At 42.6% G+C, this 24,297-nt stretch overlaps 1 protein-coding gene across 2 annotated transcripts in view; it reads right to left on the bottom strand.

Moving 5' to 3' along the window:
- Nucleotides 1–24,297, bottom strand: part of NRG3 (neuregulin 3) — a 1,535,957-nt gene that overhangs the window by 114,715 nt on the left and 1,396,945 nt on the right. For both annotated transcript variants that reach the window (XM_069753133.1, XM_069753134.1), the window contains exon 8: nt 10,585–10,755. In XM_069753133.1, the coding sequence (XP_069609234.1) occupies nt 10,585–10,755 (171 nt within the window). The remainder of the gene's footprint in view (nt 1–10,584; nt 10,756–24,297) is intronic.

Raw genomic sequence — 24,297 nt, 5'->3', positions numbered from 1 at the left:
CTGGTGGCAGCTATGGCCCTAGGCAACCTCACTCACATCCTATGTCTGGCACATGTGCTCATCTTGGTCATGCAGAGTTTTGAGGGACTATTCGGATCTTGATGCACTGCTGCACAAGGTCCGCCTAGAGTGCACTCACTTGCGGCTTTCCAGCATGGCAAGATCGTGCCTTGCAGCTCTGCAACGGCGATTCTGCCTTCTGGAACATCGCATCATATGTGACCTATACACCAGGTGGAATTCAACGTTACATATGTTGGAGCGGTTGTGTGAGCAGCAGCCAGCAGTAATGGAGCACCAGCTTCATCAGGCGCAAAGAAGTCGCACTGCGCGCCGTTCAGACTTCACAACCACTGAGTGGGCCACTATGAAGGACATCTGCCTGGTTTTGCGTGCCTTCAATGATTCCACGCGGATGGCAAGTGCAGATGATGCACTAGTCAGCATGACTGTCCCCCTTATCTGCCTGCTTGAAAGAACACTGCAAGCGCTAAGGGATGAGGTTATGGAAGAGGTGGAGGATGAGGAGTCACAAATGCCATCTGCTTCTGGACAGTCTGCACGATGTGGTTCCTCACAAAGGCCTAGGCAGGGGACATTATGTGAGGAGGATAAGGAGGAGTCAATGGAAGAGGAAGACATCTTTACAGAGGAGGGAGTTACACAATGCTCTAGTAGTCAGTATGTAGAGCGAGGGTGGGGTGATGCAGAGCAGGTATAGATCACGCCTCAAGAAGGGGACAGCGTTTCTTGGCCAGTTGGCAGTCTGCAGCACATGGTTGATTTCATGCAGCAGTGCCTGAGAAACGACCGCCGCATCGCCCACATTCTCAACACGGCTGATTATTGGTTGTACACCCTCCTAGATCTGCGCTACCGGGACAACTTACAAAGCTTACACCATTGAACCGGGAGCGTAAAATGCGGGAGTACCAAGACACACTGGTGCATTCCATATTCTTCTCCAGTCCAACTGAGAGCAGTGCTGCTAGTGCTTTACAAAGCAGCTCAGTGCGTCGAGGCAGTGGAGGAAGCTCAGCACAAACAGGGAGCAGAAGCAGTGCCTCGGCACAAGGCAAGACCAGTATGGCCCAACTGTGACAAACTTTTGTGTGCCAGCCGCAAAAGTCTACACCATCACAGATGGCTCCAGTCAGCAGGAGGCAACGTTTCCGTCAGATGGTGACAGACTACATGTCTTGCCCTCTCAGTCTATTCCCAGACGGCTCTTCCCCCGTCAAGTTTTGGGTCTCTAAGCTGGATACATGGCCACAGCTTAGCCAGTATGCACTGGAGGTGCTGGCTTGCCCTGCTGCTAGCGTATTATCGGAATACGTCTTTAGTGCCGCAGGTGGTGTACTAACAGACCGTCACATGCGACTATCCTCCAATAACATTGACTGGCTTATTTTTCTCAAAATGAACAAGGCCTGGATCTCGCAGGAAGTTGCCACTCCTCTTCCAGATTTAATACTTGGTTGGCAACAGTATCCAGGTCACCTGTTGTGTTCATGTTTCTACCACCTGAACTGTAATCCCTGGGCTCCAACACCGTCAGTTGCTGCTCAGAAGTGCCACCTGCACAGTCAACACATGACCCAGTGTTATTGGGTTTCAGTAATATCAGCTGATCCCCTGCTGTGTATCCGGCAATTGCTCCTGCTTCCTCCACACTCACACTACTGCAGAAATTAAAGGGAACCTGTCCCCTCAGGCGTTTGTAACTGAAAGAGCCACCTTGTGCAGCACAAATGCTGCACCAGGAAAAGGTGACTCTTTTACTTTTGCTCCTTGCACATGCTGAACTTTACACTTATAAAATATGTGTCCACTCATACCGTGAAACCATCCCAGAGTTGGGACTTTTCTTCGTAATGAGACATAGCACAGCCGCCATTCATACCCCCTTGGCGCTTGGTGCTGCCCCCTCAGCGTTGGTTGAATCTGCCCAGAAGCCTGCGCTGTTATGTGAAACCTTGGGCATGCACAGTTAGCGCTGCCTGTCTTCAGACATCATTTGTTGTCAGTCTGACTGCTCCTGTGCAGTCGCGCTGCCCGAGATCCTGCCCCGCAGTGTCTTCTGATTTATTCATACTGCGGGGCTGGGATTCAGGCCATGCAATGTGCATACCTTTGCCTGTCACTCATCTCCTTACGCCTTCTTCACACTGTGCACCGTCAGCTGATCCCTAATCATACAGTGGGGCAAAAAAGTATTTAGTCAGTCAGCAATAGTGCAAGTTCCACCACTTAAAGAGATGAGAGGCGTCTGTAATTTACATCATAGGTAGACCTCAACTATGGGAGACAAACTGAGAAAAAAAAATCCAGAAAATCACATTGTCTGTTTTTTTATCATTTTTTTTGCATATTAAGGTGGAAAATAAGTATTTGGTCAGAAACAAACAATCAAGATTTCTGGCTCTCACAGACCTGTAACTTCTTCTTTAAGAGTCTCCTCTTTCCTCCACTCATTACCTGTAGTAATGGCACCTGTTTAAACTTGTTATCAGTATAAAAAGACACCTGTGCACACCCTCAAAAAGTCTGACTCCAAACTCCACTATGGTGAAGACCAAAGAGCTGTCAAAGGACACCAGAAACAAAATTGTAGCCCTGCACCAGGCTGGGAAGACTGAATCTGCAATAGCCAACCAGCTTGGAGTGAAGAAATCAACAGTGGGAGAAATAATTAGAAAATGGAAGACATACAAGACCACTGATAATCTCCCTCGATCTGGGGCTCCATGCAAAATTCCACCCCGTGGGGTCAGAATGATCACAAGAACGGTGAGCAAAAATCCCAGAACCACGCGGGGGGACCTAGTGAATGAACTGCAGAGAGCTGGGACCAATGTAACAAGGCCTACCATAAGTAACACACTACGCCACCATGGACTCAGATCCTGCAGTGCCAGACGTGTCCCACTGCTTAAGCCAGTACATGTCCAGGCCCGTCTGAAGTTTGCTAGAGAGCATTTGGATGATCCAGAGGAGTTTTGGGAGAATGTCCTATGGTCTGATGAAACCAAACTGGAACTGTTTGGTAGAAACACAACTTGTCGTGTTTGGAGGAAAAAGAATACTGAGTTGCATCCATCAAACAGAATACCTACTGTAAAGCATGGTGGTAGAAACATCATGCTTTGGGGCTGTTTCTCTGCAAAGGGGCCAGGACGACTGATCCGGGTACATGAAAGAATGAATGGAGCCATGTATCGTGAGATTTTGAGTGCAAACCTCCTTTCATCAGCAAGGGCATTGAAGATGAAACGTGGCTGGGTCTTTCAACATGACAATGATCCAAAGCACACCACCAAGGCAACGAAGGAGTGGCTTCGTAAGAAGCATTTCAAGGTCCTGGTGTGGCCTAGCCAGTCTCCAGATCTCAACCCTATAGAAAACCTTTGGAGGGAGTTGAAAGTCCGTGTTGCCAAGCGAAAAGCCAAAAACATCACTGCTCTAGAGTAGATCTGCATGGAGGAATGGGCCAACATACCAACAACAGTGTGTGGCAACCTTGTGAAGACTTACAGAAAACGTTTGACCTCTGTCATTGCCAACAAAGGATATATTACAAAGTATTGAGATGAAATTTTGTTTCTGACCAAATACTTATTTTCCACCATAATATGCAAATAAAATGTTAAAAAAACAGACAATGTGATTTTCTGGATTTTTTTTTCTCAGTTTGTCTCCCATAGTTGAGGTCTACCTATGATGTAAATTACAGACGCCTCTCATCTTTTTAAGTGGTGGAACTTGCACTATTGCTGACTGACTAAATACTTTTTTGCCCCACTGTATGCCATGGCCGTGACGCCGCACAGTCTGAAGAAGGTGGAAGGAGATGAATGAGAGGCGAAGATATGCACTGTGCATGCCCATGAATCCAAGCCCCGCAGTGTGAATAAAACAGAAGACACTGCGGGTTGTGATCTCCGGCAGTGCGTCCACATAGGCGCAGTCAGCCTGACACCAAATGATGTCAGAAGATGGGCAGCGCTAACTGCGCATGCCCAAGGTTTAACATAATAGTGCTGGCTCCGGGACAGATTCAAACAGCGCTGAGGAGGCGGCACCCGATGCCAAGGGGGTATGAATGACAGCTGTTCTGCGTCTCATTCTGAAGGAAAGTCCCACCTCCAAGACTGTTTCACGGTATGAGGGGACACATTTTATAAGTGTTTAGTTCAGCATGTGCAAGGAGCAGAACTAAAAGAGCCACCATTTCCTTGTGCAGTATTACTGCTGCACAAGGTGGCTCTTTCAGTTACTAATGCCTAGGGGGGTTAAAGGTTCCTTTTCAAATTGATCCAATTAGGCCTCGGCCAACACTCTGCTTCTCCTGGATTCCCTGGGCTCCAACACCGCCAGTTGGTGCTCGGAAGTGCTGTCTGCACAGAGAAAAATACTCGCTCTTGTGTTAGTGGGGTTCAGTAACGTCAGCTGTTCCCCTGCTGTGTATCCGGCAATGTGTCCTGCGACCGCCACACTGCACTACAACAGATCTTAAACTGGCTCCAACTTGGCCTCGGCCTACACCCTGATTGACCCTGGGCTCCAACACCGCCAGTTGGTGTTCGGAAGTGCTGTCTGCACAGAGAAAAACACTCGCTCCTGTGTTAGTGGGGTTCATTAACGTCAGCTGTTCCCCTGCTGTGTATCCAGCAATGTGTCCTGCGACCGCCACGCTGACACTACAACAGATATTAAACAGGCTCCAATTCAGGCCTTGGCCTACACCCTGATTGACCCTGGGCTCCAACACTGCCATTTGGTGCTCGGAAGTGCTTTCTGCACAGAGAAAAACACTCGCTCCTGTGTGAGTGGGGTTCAGTAACGTCAGCTGTTCCCCTGCTGTTTATCCGGCCATGTGTCCTGCGACCACCATGATGACGCTACAACAGATATTAAACAGGTTCCAGTTCAGGCCTCAGCCTACACCCTGGTTGACCCTGGGCTCCCACACCGCCAGTTGGTGCTCTGAAGTGCTCTCTGCACAGAGAAAAACACTCGCTCCTGTGTTAGTGGGGTTCAGTAACGTCAGCTGTTCCCCCACTGTGTATCCGGCAATGTGTCCTGCGACCGCCACGCTGACACTACAACGGATATTAAACAGGCTCCAATTCAGGCCTTGGCCTACACCCTGATTGACCCTTGGCTCCAGCACTGCCAGTTGGTGCTCAGAAGTGCTGTCTGCACAGAGAAAAACACTCGCTCATGTGTTAGTGGGGTTCAGTAACGTCAGCTGTTCCCCTGCTGTGTATCCATCTATGTGTCCTGCGCACGCTGACTCTACAACAGATATTAAACAGGCTCCAATTCAGGCCTCGGCCTACACCCTGATTAACCCTGAGCTCCAACACCGCCAGTTGGTGCTCGGAAGTGCTGTATGCACAGAGAAAAACCCTCGCTTATGTGTTAGTGGGGTTCAGTAACGTCAGCTGCTCTCCTGCTGTGTATCCGGCAATTTGTCCTGCGACGGCCACACTGACACTACAATAGAAATAAAAGGGAACCTGTCCCCTCTCCCCAGGCATTTGTATCTGAAAGAGCCACCTTGAGCAGCAGTAATGCTGCACAAGGAAAAGGTGGCTCTTTTAGTTATGCTCCTTGCACACGCTGACCTTAACACTTATAAAATGTGTCCCCTCATACCGTGTAACCATCCCGAAGATGGGACTTTCCTTCAGAATGAGACGTAGCACAGCCGTCATTCCTCCCCCTTGGCACCGGGATCTGCCTCCTCAGCGTTGTTTGAATCTGTCCCAGAGCCTGCGCTGTTATGTTAAACCTTGGGCATGCGCAGTTAGCGCTGCCCGTCTTCTGATATCATTTGGAGTCAGGCTGACTGCGCCTGTGCGGCCGCGCTGCCAGAGATCCCGCCTCACAGTGTTTTCTGATTTATTCACACTGCAGGGCTGGAATTCATGGGCATGCGATGTGCATATCTTCACCTCAGGCTCTCGCTCATCTCCCTATGCCTTCTTGAGACTGTGCGGCATCAGCTGATCCCTAATCGAATGCCACGGCCGTGACGTGGCACAGTCTGAAGAAGGTGGAAGGCGATGAGTGAGAGGCCAAGATATGCACTGCGCATGCCCATGAATCCCAGGCCCGCAGTGTCTTCTGATTTATTCACACTGCGGGCCTGGGATTCATGGGCATGCACAGTGCATATCTTGGCCTCTCATCTCCTTCCACCTTCTTGAGACTGTGCCGCATCACGGCCGTGGCATGTGATTTGGGATCAGCTGACGTGGCACATTCTGAAGAAGGTGGAAGGAGATGAGTGAGAGGCCAAGAAATGCACTGCACATGCCCATAAATCACAGGCCCGCAGTGTGAATAAATCAGAAGACACTGTGGGGCGGGATCTCTGGCAGGGCGGCCGCACAGGCGCAGCCAGCCTGACAACAAATGATGTCTGAAGACGGGCAGCGCTAACTGCGCATGGCCAAGTGATAACATAACAGCGCAGGCTCCGGTACAGATTCAAACAATGCTGAGGAGGCGGCGCACAGCGCCAAGGGGGAGTGAGTGATGGCTGTGCTGCGTCTCATTAAGAAGGAAAGTCCCACCTCCAGGACGATTTCAGGGTATGAGGGGATACATTTTATAAGTGTTAACTTCAGCGTGTGCAAGGTGCATAACTAAAAGAACCACCTTTTCCTTGTGCAGCGTTAGTGCTGCACAAGGTGAATCTTTTAGTTGCAAACACCTGGGGGGATTAAAGGTTCCCTTTCAACTTGCTCCAATTAGGCCTCAGCCTATACTCAGCTTCTCCTGCTTTCCCTGGGCTCCAACAACGCCAGTTGCTGCTCAGAAGTGTCTTTGGCACGGGTTCTCCCTCATGCCCAGCCCGGTTCCAGCACACCAGCTATTTCCGGGTAGTGTCAAGGTCACTTTGCCTCCAATACGTTGTCCTGTCATGTTGTGGTCTGGTTAGCTGACTCTACGGTGCCTGGAGTTTAGGTGCTTCCTATGTGGGCTGCGGGAATTGGCATTGAAGGCTGCTTCCGTTGTGCCAATAGGACAAGCTCTCCCTGTAGGACTGTGGGTGTTCGGTAACTACGGCCGCTCGCAGCCTAGCAATTTTTTTTCCTGTGGACTTTCTGCTGCCTATCTGAGTTCCAGAACCATTAGCTGGTTCTTAGGAACACAAGCTTGAATAGGTCCCCCTGGTTCCAGTACCGTCATCTTGTTCTGGGCAGAGCCTTTGGCTTATGTGCCTTCTTCTGGGTATCCGAGTTCCACCAACTTCAGGTGGTCCTTGGTAGTGCTTTCTGGCATGGGTAACTCCTGCTTAGTAACCGAGTTCCAGTAATGTCAGCTGGTCCTCGGTAGTTCCATTGTCTCTTGTACCTTCGGCTAGCCATCCGGGTTCCAGTACCGTCAGCTGGTTCTCGGCAGTGTCTTTTGCTCTTGTACCTTCTGCCCCCCATCCTGGTTCTAGTACAATCAGCTGGTTCTGGGCAGAGACTTTGGCTTAGGTGCCTCCTTCTGGGTATCCGAGTTCCACCAATGTCTGGTGGTTCTTGGTAGTGCTTTATGGCACGGGTACCTCCTGCTTAGTAACTGGGTTCCAGTAACATCAGCTGGTCCTGGGTAGTTCCATTGGCTCTTGTACCTTTGGCTAGCCATCCAGGTTCCAGTACCGTCAGCTGGTTGTCGGCAGTGTCTTTTGCTCTTGTACCTTCTGCTCCCCATCCTGGTTCTAGTACCGTCAGGTGGTTCTGGCCAGAGCCTTTGGCTTGGGTGCCTCCTTCTGAGTATCCGAGTTCCACCAACATCAGGTGGTTCTCGGCAGTGTCTTTTGCTCTTGTACCTTCTGCTCCCCACCCTGGTTCCAGTACCATCAGCTGGTTCTCGGCAGTGTCTTTTGCTCCTGTACCTTCTGCTCCCCATCCTGGTTCCAGTACCTTCAGCTGGTTCCAGGCAGAGCCTTTGGCATAGGTGCTTCCTTCTGGGTATCCGAGTTCCACCAATGTCAGGTGGTCCTTGGTAGTGCTTTCTGGCACGGGTACCTCCTGCTTAGTAACCGGGTTTCAGTAACTTCAGCTGGTCCTCGGTAGTTCCATTGGCTCTTGTACCTTCGGCTAGCCATCCGGGTTCAAGTACTGTCAGCTGGTTCTCGGCAGTGTATTTTGCTCTTGTACCTTCTGCTCCCCATCCTGGTTCCAGTACCGTCAGCTGGTTCCGGGCAGAGTCTTTGGCTTAGGTGCCTCCTTCTGGGTATCCGAGTTCCACCATCGTCAGGTGGTCCTAGGTAGTGCTGTCTGGCATGGGTACCTCCTGCTTAGTAACCGGGTTCCAGTAACGTCAGCTGGTCCTCAGTTGTTCCATTGGCTCTTGTACCTTCGGCTAGCCATCCGGGTTCCAGTACCGTCAGCTGGTTCTCGGCAGTGTCTTTTGCTTTTGTACCTTCTGCTACATTTCCAAGTTCACGACCCTGAAGACCGAAAAGAAGAAGAACAAGAAGCTGCAGAGCAAAAAGCAGAAGAACATTAAGCATAAGACTAAAAATCAGAGCAAAATATATTATCTAAATTATAAGCAGAAGAAGAATAAGCAGTGTATGGGGGTGAGTCCGTTCCTCCTTGTGGTGCCCCTGGAAAAAACCTGCTGCTGCAGGCCAAACTGAATGCGGACAAATCCTGTTGTAAATCTTTTGTGACAGTCAGAGCAGAAGGTGCAATCTTCAAACTTTTTATAGATAACAACTACAGGAAGAAGATGAAGAAGTTGATTATGAAGAAGAATAATAGTTGAATAGTTGAATAAAAAGAATATGAAGAATGTAAAAAAAAAATAATACGAAGAAGGTGAAGAAGAAGATGAATAAGGTGAAGGAGAAGTTGATGAAAAAGATGATGCTGCTGAGGATTTTGAAGAAGAAAATGTGGGAGAAGTTAAAAAGAAGGTGAACAGCATGGAAGTAGTGAAACATAAATATCTGACTAAATATAAAAAATTGTAACATAGTCAATAGCTTTGTAACTCCGAACGTCTTAAAAAAAAAATTGATTCCTGCTACTCCATTTGATTGGTCTAAACCTCTATGCCTTTAATGTCTCCTCCACCTCCCCCAATACATCCTACATTATTCGATATTTTTTGAATATCGGCCGATCCAATCCGATACCGATACTTCTGGATATCGGAAGGTATCGCTCAACACTAATGGTAAATAAAAAGAACAAAAATTATTTCGGAATTGCAATTTTTTTTGCACTTGGAATTTTTTTTCCCATTTTCAGTACACTATGTGGTTAAATCAATGTTGTCATTCAAAACCACAACTCATCCCACTAAGAAAAAGCCCTCACATGGCCATATTGACAGAAAAATAATAAATTTATGGCTCTTGGAAAAAGGGGAGGAAAAAATGAAAACGTAAAGTGAAATATCGACGGGCACTGAATGGTTAAATATTACAAATACCGTGGAGCTCCATGTGGTTTAGTTATTTATTTTACTCACTTAGTGGTCATATAACACTTGCTTCTCTTCTCTCTAACTCTACCAAAAGACTAATTCTTTCAATCAACAGTGAGGCTTTTATAATCACTCTAGCTAACAGGTTCCTACTTCAAATTCACAGACTTTTTAGTTTTCTTTTGGGTTATAAGTTTTAGTTGTATTTTCTGTTTTCTTATTTTTTATCTATGAGCAAGGAGAAGAGCAGGCAAAATCCTTCAAATATGAGGATTTTGTGTTTTTTATCATAATCAAGTTCATGTTATTTATATACTTATATTTTCCATGTAAAACTCTGGAAGGTGCAGTAAAGAGGTAGCAGCACAGCCACAGCAATATAGAGACTGTAAGTATGCAGAAAGTATCTGTAATTAGATGTGTAAAACAAATACATTTCACATATTGCGTAATAAAAAAAATGTTATAAGGATGTTTAAGAACTTCCGCAAGTAGTATGTAACCACTGTTTAAACACAAAGCTCTGCAGTTTTTAATTTTAATGTAATTTAGGATATTTCAATCATCATAAGCAGTTTTAGCCCCCTAGGGGAAGCAATTTTCCTTTCACACTGGAAGTAAAGAGAGCAAAGGGAAATTGCTTACCCCAGGGGTTTAAGAATCACAAATTGAATTCCAAACATGGTATAAAAATGCAATGCCAGCATTTTACCATCTTGGCAATTTCCACAGATCCCTTAATTATACAGTTTATTCCTGGAAATAAATAAGGTGAATATACAATACGTGGTACAAGTATACAATTTATAGTATTCACACAAACTGTAGCTAATACATCGATTTATCTTCGGAAAATATGCACAAACTAAAAATATATGTGACATAAAACAAAAAAAAAATCAGTTTCCAAACAATTCTGAAACAAAAATCAAGAAAAAAATTAGGAACTTTTATTTCATGGTAAAAAATAAAAAGAGCTATTTCCTCTTGCCATCAATGTTTAAAATAATTATTTGATTTTAATGCGTCATGCTCTTGGAACATGAGAACGTATCAGCTCACAAGATTAAAGCAGATAAGCTTCTCCTTTTATTCTTGAGATTAATATTGTATTTTCATGCTCCAGTGGTTTTCATCACTTACCCTTGGCAAGGTATTGTGTCCTGATCTATAAGTCCGGGCTCCTCCAGCTGCTGATATGCTGGTCCTGTAATTCCATTGAGGCGACCCCTGGGCAGTGGTGGAGTTCTCCGAAAGGCATTCCTCTGCAGCATCCTACTCCTTTGGCTAGGGCTGCAACATGTAGAAAGGCCCCTGGCACAAATAAAATACATCGTATTATACTATCTGTCATTTATTTACTGATTCTCAGAAATAGCTTAAATATTATAAGCTATTAAATGTTTAGATAAGCAAAAAGTGATGGTCTACAGCCCCGCAATGCAAAAGATATAGGATGAATCTATAGTCCTGAAGGCTATACATAATGCCAATAGGTGAAAGAGACATAGGAGTAAATTAGATGAGGGACCCCAATAGGGGATATTTAATTTGAAAACTAATATATTAATACTTGTAGCAGAGATTAGGACAGCAACAAACCAGTAATAACAACCACAAATGGAATGACATTGGGAAATATTACATCATTCATTGCATTGAATCGTACTTTTTTAACAAAATAGCTACACCTCGGTCTGTGTACTATTCACCCAATATATATAAAAAAGAAAACAGTACCCATCAATGAACCTATAAAGGCATGTCCAAAAGGACTCCCAATATATTACCTCAGGACTAATTGTGAACCATAGAGACAAAACAAACATTGTGGTTTTAATAAGCACATCAGTTTATTAAATTGATGAATAAAAGTTTAATTTTAATAGTTTAACAGCAGCACAAAATCTTTAGTTAGGGTTTATTTGTCATTGGCAATTTGTTTAAAGGTTCTTAGCTGTGCACTGTTAGCCACTCCATCTCTTACATAAGCTAGGTCCTGGCTAGCACTCATGGTCAGAGTTAGCTTATGCTGCAAGGATGGTGGTAGCTGTAAGTTGTTAATGGAGAAGGTGTTTGTTGGATTTGTCTCTGACTGTTGCTAGGTTTTGAGTGTGTGATAATTACCTTCCTTCTCCTACTTCGGTTGAACCCCATCCTTCATTCCTGGTGCATTCCTCTGTTGTCTGTGTGAGTATATTTGTATGTTTGATATTTTCTGTTACCCCTGTTCATATTACCTTGTTAGTCTGGTTGCTGTACTATCGTACACTGCTACTCCCCTCTTCCATGGGTGGGGAAGGGTAAAGCTTGAGGGCGGATTCAGAAGCTAAGGCAAGGTACGTGGCCCTGGCATCTCCACCATAAGACGTAATCTGGGGAACAGGGCGAGCTATGGTGCCCTTCACATTAGGGACAGAGAAGGAGCCCCTAGTCCTGGTGACACCCAACAACAGAGTCGTGACAATAAGATTTTTGCAATTTTTTTTCCCTTTTGCACTAGCTCGGACACTTTCATTTAGTAGCAATTAAGAAGCCCAAAGATGTGCAACATTCCAAAAGGATTTGAACAGAATAATTACCTATAAAACAACAGTCTTAATGAAATTTCCCAACTGTTCTCACCATTTAAAGAATATATCATTTACATCCAGGGTATTTGAGAAGTTATCGAACTCCCTTATTAGTTAGCCGAATACGGAACATTAAAGAAAACCTGTCAAATCGGATTATGATATTCTCTCACAGATTTACACAGGTTTACACAGTAAAATATCGATATTTGCAGATGATACAAAACTATGTAAAGCAGTTAATACAAGAGAAGATAGTATTCTGCTACAGATGGATCTGGATAGGTTGGAAACTTGGGCTGAAAGGTGGCAGATGAGGTTTAACAATGATAAATGTAAGGTTATACACATGGGAAGAAGGAATCAATATCACCATTACACACTGAACGGGAAACCACTGGGTAAATCTGACAGGGAGAAGGACTTGGGGATCCTAGTTAATGATAAACTTACCTGGAGCAGCCAGTGCCAGGCAGCAGCTGCCAAGGCAAACAGGATCATGGGGTGCATTAAAAGAGGTCTGGATACACATGATGAGAGCATTATACTGCCTCTGTACAAATCCCTAGTTAGACCGCACATGGAGTACTGTGTCCAGTTTTGGATATAATGGAACTAGAGAGAGTACAAAGGAGGGCAACAAAATTAATAAAGGGGATGGGAGAACTACAATACCCAGATAGATTAGCGAAATTAGGATTATTTAGTCTAGAAAAAAGACGAATGAGGGGCGATCTAATAACCATGTATAAGTATATAAGGGGACAATACAAATATCTCGCTGAGGATTTGTTTATACCAAGGAAGGTGACGGGAACAAGGGGGCATTCTTTGCGTCTGGAGGAGAGAAGGTTTTTCCACCAACATAGAAGAGGATTCTTTACTGTTAGGGCAGTGAGAATCTGGAATTGCTTGCCTGAGGAGGTGGTGATGGCGAACTCAGTCGAGGGGTTTAAGGGAGGCCTGGATGTCTTCCTGGAGCAGAACAATATTGTATCATACAATTATTAGGTTCTGTAGAAGGACGTAGATCTGGGGATTTATTATGATGGAATATAGGCTGAACTGGGTGGACAAATGTCTTTTTTCGCCCTTACTAACTATGTTACTATGTTACTATGTTATGTTAGATATTTGATTAATTTGCAGGTAAAAAGTATTAAAAAAGTGTCCCGGCACTGTAGCGAAAGGATGTCACACGGGAGAATGGAAGCTTTATTCCTTAAGTGAGCCACCAGCTTTCAGTCATACAGGCGTGTTAACGCAGCTACAGTCCCTGCTCATAGCATTAATAGCAGCATCTGAAATTTTTATAAAGTTCTATCCATGGCAATTTTTTCCATTTTAAAACACATCAATGTAATTTAAACGAATCTGTCAGTTTTTGCTATGTCATCTATGAACACAATGAGGTAGGGACTAAAACACTTATTTCAGTGATGTGTGACTTACTAGGATGTGTGCAGTAATTTCAATATTATCATTATTTTATCAGCAGGAGATTATCACTGCTGGACTAACTGCCCATATGACTCCTGGTTCAACCATGCCCCCAACAATGATTAGTAACTTACTCTCAATTAGCAATATTTATACAAAGCTGCTAATCATTGGTGTTAGACAGAGTCAGATTTACTAGAGAGAACACTGATTGTATCACAACTGCTGCACACAGCAAAGTAAGTGATAGATATTTAGAATCAATGTTTCTTTTCCTACATCGTGATTCTCTCAAAGAAGTTAGCAGATTTCCTTTAAAGGTTTTTGTCCTATTTTCTAGTACCCTTCTAGTAAACAATGTAGATATTCGCTAAGTATCAGTAGCTATTTTGATGAGCCCTATGAACAAGTAATGTACATTACTATGCATTATTATTATTATTATTATTATTATTATTATGTATTTATGTATTTTATGGCAAAGGATAAAAGACCCTATATGGATCACCGTAAAGAATAAAAGATTCATATATTGAAGGAATCTTAGACAATAACATTTGAAAAGTTCCACTAATGATCCCCTGACAACAATTGTTCCATCTCATGGAGGCTCAGAGTTATGTTGAGAATATTGGCTGTGTGATGAATAGAGAGGTTACAAGATAAAAGTCTTCTGCCTGACATGTCTCATTGTAAACATGTTTTTCTCAGTACAATGACTACAATTTGTTTCTCTTTTAACTTTGTTGTATGACATCAAAGGACATATAATACACTATATAAGAAAACACAACTCAAATTATTGTATTTTTTTCCTACATTTTCTACAACTCAAAAGGTTGCAGTTCAAGTTGCACAAGAAATCTAAGGGAATATATTTTGAAGACTAAACTGAATTGAGTTTTCTTGACATTCATTTATAACAGGTTCAATTTACAATAATACTTTTAGATATTCTGAAAATGTTGAAATACTGTTTTCTGTAAATATTAGTTTATTTTTAACAATTAACAAAATGCAAGGTGAATGAACAGAAGAGAGATGTAAATCAAATTACGATATGCTCTGAACACCCTTCATTTTGCTGTAAAACAGCATTAAAGCAACAATTCTTATAAGTACACTTGCACAAAGATTTTTAGGAACTTGGCAGCGGGGTTTTTCCAAACATTTTGGAGAACTAAACACAAATCTGTTGATATTGTTCAGACTACGGCTCTGGCAAAGTCATATTATCAGGTCTATGACTGTTTGCTCTTTATGCTTTGGATAATTCTTAGTGGCATTGGCTATAGGCATTGGGTCATTGATAGAGAGGAGAGAACTTGTTCAGAAAACATTTGCCAATCTCAAAGTAGGCACGGACATTGCACATTCGGACTCGTGTTTGAATTCCCTAGCATTTTCCTCAAAATGGGCAAAATTTGTCCAAAGTTCGGTAAATGATAGTTTCCACTAATGATTTTGCTAGAACTTTGGCTAGGACAGTGGTGCTGTATGATGAGTGGTGTGAACATGTTTGATGAGGGGAGGAGGAGGAGAGAGGTCAGAGAAGTGGTGGACTGTTATTCTTTTTTTTATAAACTTCATTTCTGGAGATTCTGTCAGCTAATCAGGGTGCAAAAAACACCCACAACATCCAGACACATGGACATCTGGCATTGGCTGCCGACTCACATGTCCATTTCTATTTAAAAGCAGACATGTTGTTTTTGTGCCATTTTGTCAGTGTGAGAGCGCTGAGAGGCTGCTTCTTTTGCTGCTGAAAGTAGTCAAATAGTTAGCTAGGCAGTTTATTGTCAGCTAGTTCAGCTAAATAGGATCCTGTGTCAAACTGACTTTCCAGCATCTAAATTGTTTGTGCTAATAATGTGGTGAAACCAAGACAGTCCACATTTCGGAATCTACATAGTTTGTGCTGATAGTGTGGTGCAACCAGGAGTCCAATATTTGAGAATCTAAATCATTTGTGCTAGAAGTGTGGTACAGTAAGGAGTCCTCATTTTAGAATCTAAATAGTTTGTGCTAACAGTTTGGTGCAGCCAAGATTCCACATTTCAGAATCTAAATAGTTTGTGCTAATAGTTTGGTCCAGCCACCAGGCCACATATCGGAATCTAAATCCTTTCTGCTAATAGTGTGATCCAGCTAGGAGTCCACATTTCAGAACCTAAGTCCTTTCTGCTAATTGTGTAATCCAGACACCGGGCAACATTTCTGAATATAAATCCTTTCTGCTAATAGCGTGGTCTAGACATGAGGCAACATTTCAGAATCTAAATCTTTCCTGCTCATAGTGTGATCCAGTTTGGTATATGTGGTTTCTAGTCCTTTATTTTAATTATTGCTATTAAAGAATACTTTTTAGGTATTTTTTGTAACTCATTGGTTTTCTCTGCTCATAGTGTGATCCAGCTAGGAGTCCACATCCATCGACTTGGATGTTTAGATGACATGTGCCTGATCTAGCTGGTGATGGATAGGCTCTTAGTGGTCAGGTCCCTGCTAATCTTGGCATGGCACAGATTGCAAATTACTATTTTTTTGTCTCAGAACTCTGTGACGGAGAAAGTCATGAGTGTAGGTGCTTGTGGAACAGTCACCCACCTTCTCCCTCTGTTCATCCCACTGTCTCTTCCTGCCTGTTTCTGTGCTGCCAATCCCTCCTGACCTCGCTCATTACGTCAGCTTCCCAGGTTGGGTCATTAAGTTGGCCTTCCACCACCTCATCTTCCACCACCATATTCTGGCTCTACTGACTTGTGACTTAGAAAAAAACCTTATTATCAGCAACTATGTCTCGTCATCTTTCTTCTTCTTAAGACTAAATTTGCCATTCCCTATCATCATCTATTTGTGGCCGTTGCTGCTCTAAGCTTTGTGCATTACTAAAACAGCATGTCCTCCTGTCCCGCTTGGAACATGCAGGGTGAGAGACCACAATCAAGAAATTATGTTGTAAATAGCTCCTCTGACTATCCTAGAGTGGGATCAGTAGTCCCTGGGACTCAACATGGTAGAGGCAAAGAGGATCAGGGTGATGACTAAGTGATCCAAACTGTTGGCTTATGAGACTGGACTGTGTGGAAGACTGGGTAGTACTGCCAAACATGCTGGAAGCATTATCTGCTATCCAACCGACCATCTTCATCGCATTGCTTTGGATTCAGAAGTGGTCTACAGTGCCTCCCTGCAAGGTGATACACAAACCTATGTGTCGTGGATGGGTGTGTTTTTTGGGATCCAGCAATGCATGGATATGGTATGGGTATATTGTTGGTTTGTTATTTTTTTTATTTTTTACAGGAGATTGATATCTTTGCTTGGTATGGCAGTAATAGTAAAATGGTCAAACAGTGTTTAGTGTTTTATTTCATTAAAATACTTTATTCTGCATGTGTGTGTTTATTTAACCCTTTACAAACTATATGATTAATAATGGATAGGTGTCTTATTGACACCTCTCTATTACTAAGCCAGCTTAATGTCACCTTACAATACAAAGGTGACATTAACCCCTTATTACCCCATATGCCACCACTACAGGGCAGTGGGAAGAGGGAGGTTAAGTGCCGAAATTTGTGCATTTTACAGATTTGCCTTTTCTGGGGTGGCTGGGTGCAGATATTTTTAGCCAGGGGGGCCAATAACTATGGCTACTGTATGTAAACCATGTCTCCTATTCTGTCGGCTTCTGCAATGATTTTGCAGAAGCCGACAAATGAATTATCGGTTATTCTGCTATCTGTCTATGAAATATAAAGATATATAAATATATATGTGTGTCGCTGACATATGTATATATATATATATATATATATATATATACCAACCGAAATTCCGAAAACATATCAACAAAATCTGGGAAGGAGTACTAGTATATGTGGTAATAACCCAGATAATAAATATAATAGCTCCAAACAATGAATACAAGAAAAGGAGGAGAACCAGGAGCATATAATGACGGTATAAATAAGACGATCTTTATTAGTACAAAAAAGTTAAAACTATGGACATCAGTAATAGTCACAATGTATACCACAATTAAGCACCGAAAGGGGGGGAAAAACCAATAAACACCTCACATCTCACCACCTTGACATAATATAGAAGATGGTCATAGTGTGGCTGTAAGCGGTAAGCAACATATGGTGAGGAAAAAGTACAAGGGGGAGGGGGGTCACAACCGTGACAGGGCCTAGTGGAAAATAAAGGGCAAGTGCACACTGACAGCTAGGGTGACCCCTGTAACAGCGGCGGCATCCAACCCCAATAGGACAATGCCGTACACAGGACCTAGGCAATAATAAGAGACAAGTGCACACTGGCAACCAGGATATCCCCTGTGACAACGGTGAAGCTTAAACTATATGTAACATACCATGTGGTAAGAAGTAATGGCATGAAGTGAAAGCGTCACAGCTATAACAGTACCTAGCACAAGGAGTATAGCCAGTGCGCCCTAATGGCTAGGGTAACCCCTGCAATAGTGGAAACACCTAGGTTGTATGCTTACCTATACAGATGAGGGAGAGAGGTGAGGAGGTCCCGCCGGTGAGAATGCCCCGACGTGCGTTTTGCAGCGTTAGAACGCCGCTTCCTCAAGGGGATATCAAACATAAAAAATATAAATGAGGTATCGCTGTAATCGTACTGACCCAAAGAATAAAATTGCTTTATCAATTTTACCAAACATGGAATGGTATAAATGTCCCCTCAAACAAATTCATGAATAGCTGGTTTTTGGTCATTCTGCCACACAAAAATCAGAATAAAAAGCGATCAAAAAATGTCACGGGCCCGAAAATGGTACCAATAAAAACGTCAACTCGTCTCGCAAAAAAAAGACCTCACATGACTCTGTGGACCAAAATATGGAAAAATTATAGCTCTCAAAATGTGGAGACGCAAAAACTATTTTTTGCAATAAAAGGCTAAAAAACCCGCTATAACACTAAATCAAACCCCCCTTCATCACCCCCTTAGTTAGGGAAAAATAATAAAAAAATTTATTTATTTCCATATTCCCATTAGGGTTAGGGTTAAGGTTGGGACTAAAATTAGGGTTCGGGCTACACTCTGGGTTAGGGCTAAAGCTAGGGTTAGTGTTGGGGCTAAAGTTAGGGTTGGCTCCAACGTTAGGGTTGGGGCTAAATTTAAGGTTGGGCTACAGTTAGGGTTAGGGTTGGGGCTAAAGTTAGGGTAAAGGGTTGGGGCTAAAGTTAGGGTTGGGGCTAAAGTTAGGGTTAGGGCTACAGTTAGGGTCGGGGCTACAGTTAGGGTTGGGGCTAAAGTTAGGGTTAGGGTTGGGGCTAAAGTTAGGGTTGGGGCTAACATTAGGGTTAGGGTTGGGGCTAACTTTAGGGTTAGGGTTGTGGCTAAAGTTAGGGTTTGGATTACATTTACAGTTGGGATTAAGGTTGGGATTAGGGTTAGGGGTGTGGTTAGGGTTATGGTTGTGATTAGGGTAAGGGATGTGTTGGAGTTAAGGGTGTGGTTAGGGTTGGGATTAGGGTTAGGGGTGTGTTGGGTATAGGAGTGTGGTTGGGATTAGGGTTAGTGGCATGTTCAGGTTAGGGGTGTGGTTAAGATTATGGTTAGGGTTGGGATTAGGGTTAGGGTTTCAGTTAGAATTGGGGGGTTTCCACTGTTTAGGCACATCAGGGGCTCTCCAAACGCGGCATGGCGTTCGATCTCAATTCCAGCCAATTCTGTGTTGAAAAAGTAAAACAGTGCTCCTTCCCTTCTGAGCTCTCCCGTGTGCCCAAACAGGGGTTTACCCCAACACATGGGGTATCAGCGTACTCAAAACAAATTGGACAACAACTTTTGGTGTCCAATATCTCCTGTTACCCTTGAGAAAATATAAAACCGGGGGCTAAAAATAATTTTTGTGGAAAAAAAATGATTTTTTATTATCACGGCTCTGGGTTATTAACTGTAGTGAAACACTTGAGGGTTCAAAGTTCTCACAAAACATCTAGATATGTTCATTGGGGGGTCTAGTTTACAATATCGGGTCATTTGTGGGGGGTTTCTACTGTTTAGGTACATCAGGGGCTCTGCAAATGCAGTGTGACGCCTGCAGATCATTCCATCTAAGTCTGCAATCCAAACGGCGCTCCTTTCCTTCTGAGCTCTGCCATGCACCCAAACAGTGGTTTACCCCCACATATGGGGTATCAGCTTACTTAGGACAAATTAAACAACAACATTTGCGGTCCAATTTCTTCGGTTACCCTTGGGAAAATAAAAAATTAGGGGTGAAATACAATTTTTGTGAAAAAATATGATTTTTTATTTTCACGGCTCTGCGTTATAAACTGTAGTGAAACACTTGGAGGTTCAAAATTCTCAAAGCACATCTAGATAAGTTCATTAGGGGGTATTCTTTCTAAAATGGTGTCACTTGTGGAGGGTTTCAATGTTTAGGCTCATCAGGTGCTCTCCAAACGCAACATGGCACCCTATCTCAATTCTAGTCAATTTTACATTGAAAAGTCAAACGGCGCTCCTTCCCTTCTGAGACCTGCCATGCACCCAAACAGTGGTTTACCCCCACATATTGGGTATCAGCATACTGAGGACAAACTTCAAAACATTTGTAGTCCAATTTCTTCTGTTACCCTTGGTAAAATGAAACAAACTGGAGCTGAAGTAAACTGTTTGTGAAAAAAGTTAAACGTTCATTTTTTTAAACATTCCAAAAATTCCTGTGAAATATATGAAGGGTTAATAAACTTCTTGAATGTGGTTTTGAGCACCTTGAGGGGTGCAGTTTTTAGAATGTTGTCATACTTGGGTATTTTCTATCACATATACCCCTCAAAGTGACTTCAAATGTGATGTGGTCCCTAAAAAAATGGTGTTGTAAAAATGAGAAATTGCTGGTCAACTTTTAACCCTTATAACTCCCTAACAAAAAAAATTGTGGTTCCAAAATTGTGCTGATGTAAAGTAGACATGTGGGAAATATTTCTTGTTAAGTATTTTGTGTGACATATCTCTGTGATTTAAGGGCATAAAAATTCAAAGTTGGAAAATTGCGAAATTTTCTAAATTTTCGCCAAATTTCTGTTATTTTCAGAAATAAATGCAGGTAATATCAAATAAATTTTACCACTATCATGAAGTACAATATGTCATTTGAAAACAGTGTCAGAATCATCTGGATCCGTTGAAGCGTTCCAGAATTATAACCTCATAAAGGGACAGTGGTGCGGTCAGAATTGTAAAAATTGGCACAGTCATTAACGTGCAAACCACCCTTGGGAATTAAGGGGTTAACATTGGTCCGAATTCAATCCGATTTTTTTATCGGATTGAATTAGTCCGATTTCATCGCAAGTGGCCATGAGCCCAAAATGACAAAATCCTTTTCAAGTTTTTTTTATTTAACCCCTTAGTGACAGCCAATTTGGTACTTACAGTTGTGGCCATAAGTATTGATACCCCTGCAATTCTGTCAGATAATACTCATTTTCTTCCTGAAAATGATTGCAATCACAAATTCTTTGGTATTATTATCTTCATTTAATTTGTCTTAAATGAAAAAACGCAAAAGAGAATAAAGCAAAAAGCAAAACATTGATCATTTCACACAAAACTCCAAAAATGGGCCAGACAAAAGTATTGGCACCCTCAGCCTTATACTTGGTTGCACAACCTTTAGCCAAAATAACTGCAACCAACCACTTCCGGTAACCATCAATGAGTTTCTTACAATGCTCTGCTGGAATATTAGACCATTCTTCTTTGGCAAACTGCTCCAGGTCCCTGATATTTGAAGGATGCCTTCTCCAAACTGTCATTTTTAGATCTCTCCACAGATGTTCTATGGGATTCAGGTCTGGACTCATTGCTGGCCACCTTGGAAGTCTCCAGTGTTTTCTCTCAAACCATTTTCTAGTGCTTTTTGAAGTGTGTTTTGGGTCATTTTTCCTGCTGGAAGACCCATGACCTCTAAGGGAGACAAAGCTTTCTCACACTGCAAAATTTGTTGGTAGTCTTCAGACTTCATAATGCCATGCACACGGTCAAGCAGTCCAGTGCCAGAGGCAGCAAAGCAATGTCAAAACATCAGGCAACCTCCGCCATGTTTGACTGTAGGGACCGTGTTCTTTTCTTTGAATGCCTATTTTTTTCTCCTATAAACTTTATGTTGATGCCTTTACCCAAAAAGCTCTACTTTTGTCTCATCTGACCAGAGAACATTCTTCCAAAACGTTTTAGGCTTTTTCAGGTAAGTTTTGGCAAACTCCAGCTTGGCTTTTTTATGTCTCCGGGTAAGAAGTGGGGTCTTCCTGCGTCTCCTACCATACAGTCCCTTTTCATTCAGATGCCGACGGATAGTACGGGTTGACACTGTTATACTCTCGGACTGCAGGGGAGCTTGAACTTGTTTGGATGTTAGTCGAGGTTTTTTATCCAACATCCGCACAATCTTGCGTTGAAATCTCTTGTCAATTTTTGTTTTCCGTCCACATATAGGGAGGTTAGCCACAGTGCCATGGGCTTTAAACTTCTTGATGACACTGCGCACGGTAGACACAGGAACATTCAGGTCTTTGGAGATGGACTTGTAGCCTTGTGATTGCTCATGCTTCCTCACAATTTGGTTTCTCAAGTCCTCAGACAGTTCTTTGGTCTTCTTTCTTTTCTCCATGCTCAATGTGGTGCACACAAGGACACAGGACAGAGGTTGAGTCAACTTTAATCCATGTCAACTGGCTGCAAGTGTGATTTAGTTATTGCCAACACCTGTTAGGTGCCACAGGTAAGTTACAGGTGCTGTTAATTACACAAATTAGAGAAGCATCATATGATTTTTCGAACATTGACAACACTTTTGTACACCCTTTTTTATGTTTGGTGTGGAATTATATCCAATTTGGCTTTAGGACAATTCTTTTTGTGTTTTTTACATTTAAGACAAATTAAATGAAGATAATAATAACAAAGAATTTGTGTTTGCAATCATTTTCAGGAAGAAACTGAGTATTATCTGACAGAATTGCCAATTTTTACAATTCTGACCACTGTCACTTTATGAGGTTATAACTCTGGAACGCTTTAACTGATCCTGCTGATTCTGAGAATGTTTTTTCGTGACATATTGTTCTTCATGTTAGTGGTAACATTGTTTCAATGTTACTTGCGATTATTTATGAAAAAATTGGAAATAAAGTGAACATTTTTAAAATTTTGCAATTTTCAAACTTTGAATTTTTATGCCCTTAAATCAGAGAGATATGTCACAAAAAATAGTTAATAAATAAAATTCCCCACATGTCTACTTTACATCAGCACAATTTTGGAAACCAGTTTTTTTTTTGTTAGGAAGTTATAAGGGTTAAAATTTGACCAGCGATTTCTCATAGTTACAACAAAATTTGCAAAACCATTTTTTTAGCGACCATCTCACATTTAAAGTCACTTTGAGGGGTGTACATAACAGAAAATACCCAAACTTGACAGCATTCTAAATACTCAAGGTGCTCAAAACCACATTCAAGAAGTTAATTAACCCTTTATGTGCTTCACAGAAGCTGAAAAAAAGTGGAAGAAAAAATGAACATTTAACTTTTTTTTGCAAACATTTTTTTTGCAAACATTTTTCTCCAGAACCAATTTTTTTTATTTTCACCAGTGTAAAAAGAGAAAATGAACGACAAAATGTGTTGTGCAATTTCTCCTGAATATGCCGATTCCCCATATGTGGGAGTAAATCACTTTTTGGGTGCATGGCAGGGCTCAGAAGCGAAGGAGCACCGTTTGACTTTTTCAATGCAGAACTGGCTGGAATTGAGATTGGACGCCATGTTGCATTTGGAGAGCCCCTGATGTGCCTAAGCAGTGGAAACCCCCCACAAGTGACATCATTTCGGAAACTAGACCCCTTAATGAACTTATCTACATGTGTGGTGAGCACTTTGAACCCCCAAGTGCTTCACAGAAGTTTATAACGTAGAACTGTGAAAATAATAAAATTGTATTTGTTTCACAAATATGATTTTTTCGACCACAAATTCTTATTTTCACAAGTGTAACAGGAAAAAATAGACAACAAAAGTACGTCTATACCCCATATATGGGGGTAAACCACTGTCTGGGTGCACGGTAGAGCTTGGAAGAGGAGTTACATTTGACTTTTTCAATGCAGAATTGGCTGGGATAGAGATTGGACGCCATGTCGCATTTGGAGAGCCCCTGATGTGCCTAAACAGTAGAAACCCCCAAAAGTGACACCATTTTGGAAACTAGATGCTTTATGGAACTTGTATAGATGTGTGGTGAGCACTTTAAACCCCCAAAAGCGTCACAGAAGTTTATAACCTAGAGCTGTGAAAATAAAAAAATCACATTTTTTCTATAAAAATGATTTTTTCACCCCCAAATTTTTTTTACACAAGGGTAACAGGAGATATTAGACCACAAAAGTTGTTGTGCAATTTCTCCTGAGTATGCCAATACCCCATATGTGGGGGTAAATCACAGTTTGGGCGCACGGCAGAGCTTAGAAGAGAAGGAGTTCCGTTTGACTTTTTCAATGCAGAATTGGCTGGAATTGAGATCGGACGCCATGTCGCGTTTGGAGAGCACCTGATGTGCCTAAACAGTGGAACCCCCCACAAGTAACCCCATTTTGTAGACTAGACCCATTAATGAACTTATCTAGATGTGTGGTGAGTAGTGTTGAGCATTCCGATACCGCAAGTATCGGGTATCGGCCGATACTTGCGGTATCGGAATTCCGATACCGAGTTCCGATACTTTTGTGGTATCGGGAATCGGTATCGGATCCATAGTGATGTGTTAAATAAAGAATTAAAATAAAAAATAT

This window comes from Ranitomeya imitator, chromosome 2, assembly GCF_032444005.1.
Source record: "Ranitomeya imitator isolate aRanImi1 chromosome 2, aRanImi1.pri, whole genome shotgun sequence".
Taxonomy (NCBI): Eukaryota; Metazoa; Chordata; class Amphibia; order Anura; family Dendrobatidae; genus Ranitomeya; species Ranitomeya imitator.
Note: the sequence above shows the minus strand (reverse complement) of the source record. Positions and strands in the feature narration are given on the sequence as shown.